General features: G+C 43.4%; 1 protein-coding gene across 4 annotated transcripts in view; it reads right to left on the bottom strand.

Moving 5' to 3' along the window:
- The window catches only part of PHACTR3 (phosphatase and actin regulator 3), a 100225-nt gene that overhangs the window by 28859 nt on the left and 58942 nt on the right, over positions 1 to 12424 (bottom strand). For 3 of the 4 annotated variants that reach the window (XM_041478559.1, XM_041478561.1, XM_041478562.1), the window contains exons 5-7: positions 8584 to 8787; positions 4544 to 4808; positions 3327 to 3574 (exon numbers count right to left, since the gene is read on the bottom strand). In XM_041478559.1, coding sequence (XP_041334493.1) covers positions 3327 to 3574; positions 4544 to 4808; positions 8584 to 8787 — 717 coding nt within the window. The remainder of the gene's footprint in view (positions 1 to 3326; positions 3575 to 4543; positions 4809 to 8583; positions 8788 to 12424) is intronic. The other variant, XM_041478560.1, reaches the window with a different exon arrangement.

Consider the following 12424-nt stretch of genomic DNA (forward strand, 5'->3'; position numbering starts at 1 on the left):
AGGAGGTTAATTTGTTTTGGTTCCTTTTTGCTTCAAAGAGTTTGGGGTTTTTTTAAATGTAATGCTTCACCTTTTCTAGAGAAGGTCACCTCATCTTTAAAGAAAATGACATTTAATTGGTATTTTTGTTTGGCATTTGAGATAGGATTAAAGTCTGTTTTTTAAAGGATGCTCTGGAGGTTGGCAAGATTCTAAATCCTAAATAGGTTCTCATTCCCAGATACTGGGGTTTTATTTGCTAGGGATCTGTGGACCTCCTTTTTTATTATCACTACTGATCTCAAATTTCTTTATGCAGAGGGAGGAGTCTGTACAGCCTCTATTCCACATTTACCTGTTGGAAAGAGTGGAGCAGAGTAATTTTGGTCTCCCTGTATGAGCAGTGAAAAATCTCTTTGTAGCTGCATTGATCTAAAGTTAAACTTTTCAGAAACGATAATCAGCTCAAAGCCCCTTTCTGAAGCCTAAAAAGCTGTGCCCTTATTTAGCACCTTCCTTGAAATGCTCTCACAGTCTGTTACAAGCATTAATTAAATTAAACCACACAACCCTGTCTGAAATAGCAGATATACATTTAACAGATGGGTAGGGAAGTGAAATGATTTGGCTGCTGCCACACAGAGCCTTCTGCTAACTGAATATCTGACTCCATCAGGAGCATTTGGCTCACAAAGCCACAGACTTGGGACTCTGACAGGGTTTCTCACCACGCTGGGAGTGGGTGCAGAGGAACCAACAGAATTCCTGCTGGAAATAACCTGAAAGACATTTGGGGCTAGAAAACTCCTGGGAATCCCTCCACACATTCCCAGCTTCACCTGAGTATTTTAAAGAGGTCATGGGAGGAGTTTGGCCATGTCAGGAAGTTTCTGTGACAAGGAGCTCTGTGTGCCCAGGGGAGCTGCAGCACTGGCCAGTGCAGAGTGTCCAGGGCAGGGCACCTTGGGGGCATGGAAAGTGATATAATCAATAGGATTTCTGTCATTGACTTCAAAGGAAGTTGGGTCAAAATCCTAATTAACAGTGTCAGCTCTCTCTGTCAATCAAAGGTGGACTGTTGATAATGAAACATCATTTACCAGAACAGGTTAAAATGCATGTATACATGCAAAATGTATATATTAAAAAAGAATAAGTGCACATGAATAAAACAAAACTAGAGAACAAAGAGAAAATAAAGCCCCAAGCTACTCTTCTCCACATCCATTTTCAGCACCCTGAAACAAATTCCTTCCCGATCACTACCTCAGTAGAAACTGAACCTGCAAACACTCTTATTTAAGTATTCATTTTCTAAGGGTTCTTTTTCTTAGTCAGTCAGGCACATTCAGTGGCAGTCTGCCCCCTGACCATCTATCTCAGGCAGTATCTTGGCTGGATTGTTTCGTGATTTATCACACCTCAGCTAGGTCAAAAAGGAATGCTTGGGAAACTCACACCCTTTTCATGTTCAGGCTGCATGTTCCTGCAAAAACTCTCTGTTTCAATTCAGCTGAATCATTACATTTAATTTCCTGTATGTTTACTGTTCTTTTTATCATATTCACTGTTCTATCAATCAAAAAGCAAATCCTAACACTGCCTGATGTTGGACAGACCTTGATTGCACCAGTTATCAGTTGTGGGCTATATTCTAGTAATGTTGTTTTTTAAGGTCATATTGCCTTGTGTTTTCAGAGGTTTCAAATAATGTTTTATTGAGTAGGAATAGAAAACCAAAGCATAATTTCCCACTTTTTCCAGACTTATGTGACCTGTCTGCACCTCCCTATAGCCCCAGGGCTGTGGCACTGTGCCCTGTGGTGGTGGCAGTGACAAGACTAGGTGACAGGACAGGGATTGTAAAGCAGCTCAGCATTAATGGATAGTTTTACTCCTTGACTTGGAAACCAGAACAGATTTCTTCAAACCAGAAGGAATCTGGAGATGTTTAGAGAATTGTTCTGGTGCTGTCCCTGAGAACACTGGCACCAGCAGTGCCTCCACACCAGAAATGGCTTGGGAATGTCCCAGCTTGCTCTGGGACATCTGTCAGAGCTCAGCATCCTCTGTGCCAAGCAGCACTGCTGCTGCAGCCACAATAATGCCAAAATATCTTTAAATGGGTTTTTCTCATAGGTTTTAGGGTTTAATAGGTTTTTCTCAGGTGGCCTCAGCCACCCCCAGTACACCAGCATTGTCCTTCAACTGCAGGAATATTCCAAAACTCGAGCACTTATTGTGGAAAGCCCAGAGCTGCTTCTAGATATCACTGAAACTTGTACAATAACCAGTGCCCTCCTATCATCACAATAATGAATAATTAATTGTTAAATATAGAGAGGTTCACTTTCAGCAGTAAAATATTCAGATTTGGTTTTGCTTGTTGGGGATAATGTATTTTTTGCCTGGCTGCCTCCAGCTCTTAGAATTTTTATCAAAAGAGGCCAGTTTTACACACACAGCCAGAAAAAAAATAGAACTTAAAACGTGTTTGTTGTGTTTCAACACAACATCCTTAAATGCACAGCAATTAGGCAAGGGACTCTTGTTTTGCCTGACCTCAGGAGTCTGTTCTGTTACTTGGTGTCTTAAGACACAGCAGCAGAACTCATGTCCTGTCTGCTGGCTCATGCTTTCAAAGACACCTTTTAAAATTCATCTTTCATCTGCTATAACAATTTTTTTTGATAAATTGTTCTCTGCCTGCCTTCTTTTAATGCATTCATGAAGAGAGTGAAGGATTCATTTCAGATTGAATCTGTCTTGCTAACATGGAAAACATTAAAACCTTGAATGACAAATTTTCTAATGAGAGCTGATTATTTTGCCAAAGCTCACTTAAATAATTGCACAGGATTATAAAATGCATTCCCCATATGCCTCAAGAATGGGTGAAATGGACCAGATGGAGAGAAACTTTATTCTTAAGACATTTTCTCTACATGTTTGTCCTTCCTAGATTGATTGGTCTCTATCACTTTTCCGTGTACCATCACTGCATGGGATAATAGTCCTGAAATTCCAGACACGCCAGCATTGGCACAGGGTGTACAGAAAGCTCTGGCTGCTCCCAGGGGGATGTCTGGGAGTGCTGCTGTTCATACAGAGCAGCCCAAGGGTGCACCAGTAACTGAGAGGGTAAAGCACAGTGATACAGCTCAGTGTGCAACACCAGGACAGTCACAATCACTGTGACTCCAATTTAACTTCAGCTTTTCACCACGGTTCCTTCAAAAAGCTGATGTGACAGTAGAGGAATTTTCCCTTCTCTATATTTTCTGCTGCCTTTAGAGCATTCCCTTGTTTGTGGGAGTGTATCTTTGTAACACAGCGACTTTGCTTACCAGAAATAACAGAGTCGTTCAGAACTTCCTCATCCTGATAAAAAACAGACTCTTCCTTGAGCTCTGAGTTCATGATCATGTTTTCTTTGTTCTCATCAGACTCTTTAACTGAGTTCCTCTTGTTTTCTGAGTCACTGCCATAACTCAGCGAGTTCTCCCTCTCTTTGTTGCGCTCCATGCTCGACGTTCTCGAGGGACGGACATCCACCCTTTTTTTTGGAGAGCCTTTGCTTTCTCTTCCATGGAAGCTACGGGTGGAAGAAGCACAGCCCAGATTTTACAAAGATTGATTTATTGCTGCAGTAGAGACTTACATGAGAATGAGAAAAACGTCCTGCAGCTCATAAAGGGCAGGGCAGGGCAGGAAGTTCAGCATGGACCAACACAGGATGGCATTTTCAAGTTGAGAATGGCTAATGTGGATCTGCTTTCCTGTCTGCCATTAAAATAAGACATGGAGGGGTGGTGAATAATGTTTTTCTTTGACATATGGTCACAAGATACACTGTAGTGGTTAAAAACCCCACAACAACACATCCTTCTAATGTAAAACATGCATGGCATGAAATATGACCATTCATATGATATTGTATGATCATGACAGAGGTTTAACAGGGCCTGGAAATGACATCATGTGAATCTGTTCCCTGGGGCAGTAGTTGTTAGGGAACTGAGAAATGCTACCAACTTTACTCCAAAGCTCTGGGATGGCAGAGGTTATCTCTGTCCTCCTCGGATATACAGGATAATGAAACCCAGATACAGCACCCAGTGTACTCCCACAAACACATTTGTATTAAAAATGGATCTTGGATGTGCTCCTGTGTCAGCCAAGGGACACAGAAATTGCAGCATTTCTTATGTGTAGAGTACTTGGAGCAGGATGTGCTTTGCTACTCTAACTTGGTATCTTGTGGGGAAGATTTTCTTTTGCAGTAGATCAAGGACTATCACCTGATTCTACCTGTTTGGAAACCTATTCCTGCACCACAGCAGCCTCCTTATAAAGGAAGAACATATAAGAATGAAATAGCTGCCAAATGAAGCACTTTAACCAGGGATGTTTGTTCCAAGCAGTGACACCACGAGGAAGGCAAACCCAAGCTGCGGCAGCAATTAAAACACTAACAACAGGAACAGGAAGAACATTTTCCAAGAAAAATGAAGTGGTGGGATGAGTGTCCTCATGCAGCCCTGTGCCTGCAGGCTGTAGGTACCTGTCCTGCCGGTGTTTGGTGGCCAGAGCCCTGTGGAGTTCTTCAATGACTCTGCTGGGAGGTAAAGGCAGATGAACGGCAGCCAGGTGAGGGGAACCGGTGGGCGTTGTTACCTGGCCTCTGCCATGGGGCTCGCAGCTTTTCTGGCCAGAGGGGTGGAAGAGGGCAGCTTGTCCTGAGATTTGGGAGGAACCCACAATTACATAGTTCTTCAGGATGGTGGAAGGAGGAGATTTCATGGCTGGATCGTCCATTTCGCTTCCTGCTGTCAAAACACAAGAGGGAAGAGGTTGTGCAATGCTTTTTTTTTTTTTTTTTTTTTTTTTGCACAGCGTCTGCACTGAACTTAATTTGTTGTATTGAACAGAGGATAAATGGTGATGTTTTGCTCTTGCTGTGAGGTAACTGGCTGAGTAACTGAGTTCAAAAGGCTCTTGCTGCACCACTCCAGATCTTTAATCTAGCGCAGATGCCTCTTCACTTCTCCTCTTTCTCACAGGATGAGATTCTCCTTTTTCCCAGCCCACCACTGCATTTTTGCTTGCCTACACTGTTGCTCCTCACCACCAAAAGCGTGGGCTGTGGTGGCTTTCCAATCTAGCATTTTCTCTGCTGGACTCTGGCAGACTGTATTAAAATTTATGCCCTGTGGTTCTGAGTCTGGACAAAATGTACCAGTGTCTATTAGCTGCTCCTCTGTGATTGCTGCACAGCCCAGACCTCTGTCTTTCATATGCCCGTGGAGGAAATGCCAAAATCATTATAATATGAGGATAATGTTTGCATAACAAAACTTGCAAGCAAATGACATTCAAATGAAAGATGGGGTACTGAGCACTAACAAGAAAAAAAGAAGGGTGTGGCAATCTAATCTCTTTTTAGCCCCAGATTCAGCTATTTTCTATGCAATGTAAATCTTTTGTCTGAAATTAGAGTTACACATTTAGACTGATTTATACATTTCCTAGTATTTGAGTCTGAGGCACAGTGGACATTTCCCTGGCTGTAAATTTGGTGGCTTCACACAACATCCCTTAGGATAACTGAACATCTGCCCTGAAAAAGATGCTGATTTGTTTTTCTGTTCTCCTCTTCCCCTTTCCCCCTCCCCTGTATCCGTGTCCCATGCCTCTGGCACATGCAGATGTTTACACCATGTGGGTGGAGAAAGGCAATTCGAGCTCCTCATCCCAGAGTATTTCTTGTCCCTTGTTGCCACCTAGTGCTTCACACAGGAATTTAAACTGGCACATCTTGCTCAGCTTTGGTACAAACATGCTTTCACAGGTAATTTTTCCCTTTTTTTCCCCTCTTACTTTTGAGATAAATCCTCCAATTCATAGCAGAGAAAAACTTCTGCTCAGGCCAGGATTATCCTGTAACAAGGACTTGGTTCCAGTTAGCAGGGTAACTTGCTAGAAAACTGGAGAGGGCAAAAAATACTAACTTCAGTTATTAAATATCTCCTCTCAGAACCAGCATCCTGCATAAGGGTTACCAAAAACATGCATTTTCTTAATTTTGCTTAAGAAGAGCTTCTGAAATCATAACCAAAACCAAACACTGAAAATCTGAGTGTGGCAACACTAAGCCTGTTCTCTTTTTGTGTTTGTGGGGTGAGGAGGAGAGCATCCTTCAGTGAGGAGAGCTGCATCCACAATAAAATCTCTCTTGTTGTAAGGAAGGCCTAACATTACTTTTTTTTTTTATCTCTGGAGGTGTTTGTGCACATTTGTGTCCCTCCAGCCCAGGACCCTTAGCAATGTCATTCATTTCTATTGAAACTAGCCCAGCACTGTTTAAAATCTGGGAAGTCTGAAGGCTCAGGGGCATTTCTGCAAGAGCCAGTGCCTGATGTGCAATGTGTGAGCCACCTTCCCAGCCCAGAGCTCCTCCTGCACTGATCAGGATGTGCAATCTGTGAGCCTCCTGCACTGCTCAGGAGGTGCAATGTGTGAGCCACCTTCCCAGCCCAGAGCTCCTCCTGCACTGCTCAGGGTGCTGCTCCCGCCAGGAGACAGCCAGGCTCTGCTGAGCAAAGCTGGGTTTGGTACTCAGGGGGGGTTTGATTCTGTGCTACTGTAGAGATGGACAGATCATAAATCATAAATTGATTTCTGAGCAATTGCTGCCCACTGAATCATGGCCTGAGGGGGTGGACAAAACCACCTCCTGAGCCACTTTATCTCTGCACACAGAGAGGATGTCTGTGTTTCCTCAGAGCAAGAACCAGGGCTCAGCTCAACCTCAAAGCAGGGAAAGAGAAGACTTTGTTTTGTCTTCACACCAGCTTGTTCCTGGAACAGGTCAAGGGCCAATTTCATCCTCATTGCAGCCTTGGACAATATTGAGAATTTCCTGAGATCACACCTTATTTGTCCTAATGACAGATGTTCAGTGAATAATCTTGCAAAGTGATGTCTTGGCACCTTGCCCTGTTCCTCCTCTCTCAGATTAATTGGTGCTTGATTTACTCCTCACTCCTCTGCTGACAGCATCCCTAGCATTGTTAAGGGAGGGGAAAAAACTAAACACAAAAGAGCTTTTCAGCTTCTTCATCTTCCTTTTCTTTCATAATTGCCCTTTCTCTCTCCCCACACTTTTGTATCTCCTCTCACTCACTGACGGTATTTGTTTAATTTTAACTTAGCACTGCCCCCACATCCCCATAAAAATAAACATGTATAATCACTAGTGGAAAAGGGTCTGGAGTTACTGGAGTCATTGAGAAAATTAAAAGTTGTTCTTTGTGGAAGATGTAAATGAGAATTAAATACCAAAACTCAAAATATCTCAGATGCTACAGGAAATACTTAGGTTAAGCAGCAAAATATTTGAACTCTAAATGCTCTGAAGTGCTTGGTGGAGGTGTAATCTCTGTACCCTGCGTGGGTCAGGTTTCCAAATACATCTGATGCCAAGCATGGCCTTCTCCTCAGCTGAGCAAAGGCAGGGGGGGCCTGGGGCTGCCTGGGACAGGGGGGCTCAAGCCTCACCCATAGCACAGGACAGTGAAATAACCTGAACAGCAGCTCCTGAGGAGCACTAAAGTACCATTTTGAATCCAGCTTCCACTTGCGTTATTACAGCTTTTAAGCACAAAGTATAAATTGTTTCCATGGGAAACAAATACTTGTAATTTTCTTCAAAGAGACTGAAAACTTCAATATTTTCTCTAAGCCCCAGTGGTCAGGTCACAGAACCCCTCTGATGTTTTGTTTCCTGGTGACTTTGAAAACCCTGCTCATTGTGCCAGATGATGAGTGTGGATGCAAATCAGGGCTCACATAATGGCTGTCATTTAAAAGTCTAAATATCCAACAGGTCTGACATTTGGATGTCAGGACTTGATTTTCATTTGCAGTAAGACCCTTTTAGCTGTTTTTACCATATGTAGGGGCTCTGAAATTGGAACCAACTAAAATCATTCTCATTTTAGCACCCTTCTGCAGTGCCAGAATGTTGAGAAATGTAACAACATTGGCAATACATTAGAAAATCAGGCCCAGGGGAATTGCTTTTGGAAATGTTCAATAAAGTCTGGCACAGAGGATTGCCAGGTGTATCACTCTTCAGAGCAGATTTCATAGCTCTAGTTTAGATCTGCCCTAGAGAGAAAACCTTTCAGACAGAAACCTCTGCAGAACCTTTGACTTGAACTAGATTTTGGCTGCTGTCCTGCTCTCCAGTGGGAGTCCAGGTAATGAAAACATTTAAATCTTCCTTGTGTTTTATGGCATATCAATATGAGCATGAGATTTAGCAGATGTTTGCAGTTGGTTTGATTTGTTTTATGTGTGTTTAGTGCTACACACTCACAACAAATAACCCCCTGAGAGGTTCAGATGAATATGTGAAGTACAAATATCAGTGCACTGTTATCAGACAGCCAGACATAGTCACTGCTCCCTCTATATAACTGAGTGATTCTCAGCAGTTTGGGGCATCAAAAAAAGGCATGAGAAAATGATTTGACAGTGCTGTGGAGGTGAACAACACATCAAGGATGGGGAAATCTTTACTGAGCAGTGATGACTGACCTGTTATGCTCTTGGTGATTTTGGAGATTGCCTTAGGTGGTGGAGCTGGGAGCAATGGAGGGCTGGGAAGCTGTGCTGGGTTTCTGTCTGTCTGCTTCTGGGGGGAATCTGTGGATTCAGGTACAAGTAAGGCTTGTGGACTGTCTTCAGATGCTGGCAGGCTGGCATCTTCCAGTTCTTCCGTGGGTGCTGAAGGTTTCTTGGCTAGTGGGAAGATGAGGAAGATTAATGGAACATGAAGTTAATAATGATAGGCCAGGGGACAATGCCAGGAACATTCAGAAAAACTGAACACATGGCACACAGCTAGAAACACTTCTTTTCCACTGTGAAAGTAACTGTGTGAAACAGCCAACCAGCCAGGGCAGGTGAAGAATAAAACATACAGGGATACTGAGGACATGTTAGTTTTGATGTTCCTGAGAAAACTGCTGTGCTTCCTTTACTTCCCTAAAGCCTTTTTGCCCTTTTTTTTTAATAATGAGGATAGCAAGGCAAAGCAACTTTTGAGAACTGCAATGAATTTTCTTAGAGAACACAGCTGTGGTGGCACAGTTCCTGGGTGAGCACTCTTCTGTCTAGGAACACACAGCCAAAGGGCAAGGAGTATCAAATCCAGAATACCACCCAAAAACTGACTTTCCAATAGTCGATGTGTGTTTTTATTTTCCCAATATGATTTTTATCTTATTTAATACATGATTTCAACTTGTTTCCTGAGTCTTCTTTTCTGTACCTGACTCCAGAGCTGTTGAGCATTTCCTGAGGTTAAAGTTGATGACCAAAAAGACCCTGCCACAAAAAAGATTTGCAATTGGATCTGAGCAGTTAGAGTGGAATAGGGAATTGGTGAAGTACTTAAGAAAAGAAATCAGTCTCCAAAACCCTGGTTTGAGATGGTGAAGCATTGCTCATTTCAGGATTGTCTCTGCAAGGATGGCAAAAGCACTTAGCTGTGAAAGTTAGTGCAGGCTGAATCACTGAGCAGTTCATCAAATTGACCAGGCTGTGATGAGGGCACAGGGGAATAGATCCAGAAAAGCATGAAGCAGAAGCAGGACACAGGTGAAATTTCAGGGATGAAGTCCAAAATTAGCATCCTTGAATTCTGCTCAGATACAGCTGCCCTGGCAGTGCCCAGACTCCCACAGAGCCTCACTGCTGGGCTTTCACTGTCACACGTCCAGATCCCTGTCTGGGCAGGTGAGGGACCCACAGGGAGCCTGGAGGCTGACTCTGATCTAGCCATGGCCAGGCTTCCTCCAAACTGCATTTCCAGCCACTCTAGGCTCAGCAGTAGCCATGAGGGTTATTTTTCCTACCCCAGAGGGGGAAGCACTCATCCAAACGGGAAGATCAGTGTTTAAAGCTCTCCTAAGCACAGAATCATAGGATAGTTAGTGGTGGAAGGGACCTTTAAAGGTATTTAGTCCAATCCCCTGAAATGAGCAGGGACATCTTCAACAAGATCAAATTGCTCAGAATCCCATCCAACCTGACCTTGAGTGTTCCCAGGCATGAAGCATCTACCACCTCTCTGGGCAGCATGTTCCAGTGTTTTACCACCCTTATTACAAAAGAATTCTTCCTTGTATTTAGCCTGAATCTTCCTTCTTTCATTTTAAAAACACTGCCCTCTGTTCTGTCACAACAGGTCCTATCAAAAACTTAGTCTTCATCTTTTTTATAAGCTCCCTTCAAGTACTGAAAGGCTGCAACAAGATCTCCCTGGAGCCTTCTTTTCTCCAGTCTGGCTGACCCCAGCTCTCTCAGGCTGCCCTCTCAGGAGAGGTGTTCCATCCCTCTCATCCTTTTGGTGGCCCTCTGGATCTCCAACAGCTCCATGTCTTCCTGTGCTAAGAATCCAGAGCTGGGGTCATGCAGAACGTGAGAGGGGTCCCCAAACTCCTGGGCAAATCCCACTCCTTTGGGCACTCTGGATTGTCTGACCAGAGCACCTTTCCTTCCAAACCATTCTAGGCCATCTCCTAAAATCTCACTGCAGTGGCACCCACAGCTGCTGCACCACAAATCTTTTCTTGGCTCAGTTTTGTTGCGAATTCAAACTCTGTATTAATGAACATTCAGCAGCCTCGTGCTCAGAGTGCGTGGGGAGGCACCAAGGCACTCAGGCAGTTGGAAACAATAGCATTGGCAAGATAATGGCATTTAATTTGTTGACAAACAGATTAATGAGTGTGCCTAGAAGGGGAGGAATGAGTATTTATCATTCAATAGAGACAGGAAAGAATAAATATGCATCATTACCAGGAGTTCTTGTGAAATTTGTCATGACAGGAGAGCTGCTGTATGGGATAGTTATGTGAATTACAGAAGGAAGTAATTTTTTTAAAATGCATTTCTAGGGTAATGCCTTGTTCCAGAGTGACATCACTTGGGTGTTTGTGCCCATTGCACAGGAGACAAAATGTGTAATAGAGGAAGGGAAAAACAGAGTCACTAATGGGTTACATTAGTGAAAGATCAAGAGCCCCAGTAGATGTTAGGAGCTGGAGAGGAAAATGAGTCAGATTTGAGTGCATTCCCCAGAGAGGAGCAATGCTTTCCCTGGCAGTAGCTCCCCTGAATCAGTGGCTGTCCCTGGGACAGGAGGGGCTGCTTGGCACAGTGACAGTGGGACCTCTGCTGCAGAGCAGGTGGATCCCAAAGGCTCCCAGCCCCAGCCAGACTTTGTGGGTCCTGAACTCCACCCTGCTCTGGGAGTGGTGTCAGGCAGACCTGAGTCCTGAGCACACAAACCCATTAACAGATTTCATACTGCAGAGTGAATATTATCCTGCTAAAAGTGTTCCAAGTGCTCAGCACTAGAATTATTCATGGAGTGCCACTTGCCAAAATGCCATCTCATTACCAGGTAGAAATCCTCCCCTTGGGACTGTCCCCCAGCCCACTGGCAAGGTTAGGTGAGGAAAACTGCCCTCTTTGTGCCCTGGCTGTTCTTTTGCTGTGTATTAACATGAAGTCTGCAAATTGTGTTTTCTCCTCTTCCCCTCCTTGGCCTTTATCCCACATCCTCAGGATGACATAGAACACATTGGGTATAAAGCAAATCCCTTCATTTTGTGTCTAGCTGGTCACTTATTCATGTGAATCTCTGGACAGACACCCACTGCATTAGGCCTAGATTGAGCCCAAGGGCAAATGTTATAAAAAATTCGACATTATAATAAATTTAGCAGCACACTGACAATTTTGAAGAGCTTTCCCACCCAATCAATTCCTTCAGGTGCACTCACTATAGACAGGAATGCTAGGATGTACAGACAGGGATAAATAAGCACATAAAGACTAGATCAGCAATAATTATTTTGAAAGCCAGAGGCCACCAACAGGAGAGGCAGAAACACTTCCTACAAATTGGAGTCACTCAGACTAAGGAGACAGGAGAATGTAATCCCATTGATATTTTTTGTGGAACCTGGGAAAATGACACCTCAAAAAATGGAGGAAAAGAAATACAGAGGACAGGAAAGATTGTTTCAGAGAGACAATAAAAAGAACTAGGATGAGGGAAAGAGACCTAAGAACCTGGGATGATTTTGAAAGCTTCAATACATGATTTTGAACACACTGTAAAGTAAATTTGAAATCACTCTATGAGTTTATGCAGAGCCATAAGGTTGAACAGATGACACCTTATTAGTGCTATTTTTCCATGATAGTATGTCCCAATGGTAAGAATTACAAGTTCAGAAAGAAATTTCATTACTGATACATAATTAAATGCTCTAGAATAGAGAAAGAAGAAAAGAAACCTGTAATCTGGTCAAGATTCATTCTGGTTGTTGTAAGAACAGGAAGATGAGTGGGTTTTGCCTCA

The sequence above is a fragment of the Pyrgilauda ruficollis genome, unplaced genomic scaffold (genome assembly GCF_017590135.1).
Source record: "Pyrgilauda ruficollis isolate IOZ18807 unplaced genomic scaffold, ASM1759013v1 scaffold45, whole genome shotgun sequence".
In the NCBI taxonomy this organism is placed as follows: Eukaryota; Metazoa; Chordata; class Aves; order Passeriformes; family Passeridae; genus Pyrgilauda; species Pyrgilauda ruficollis.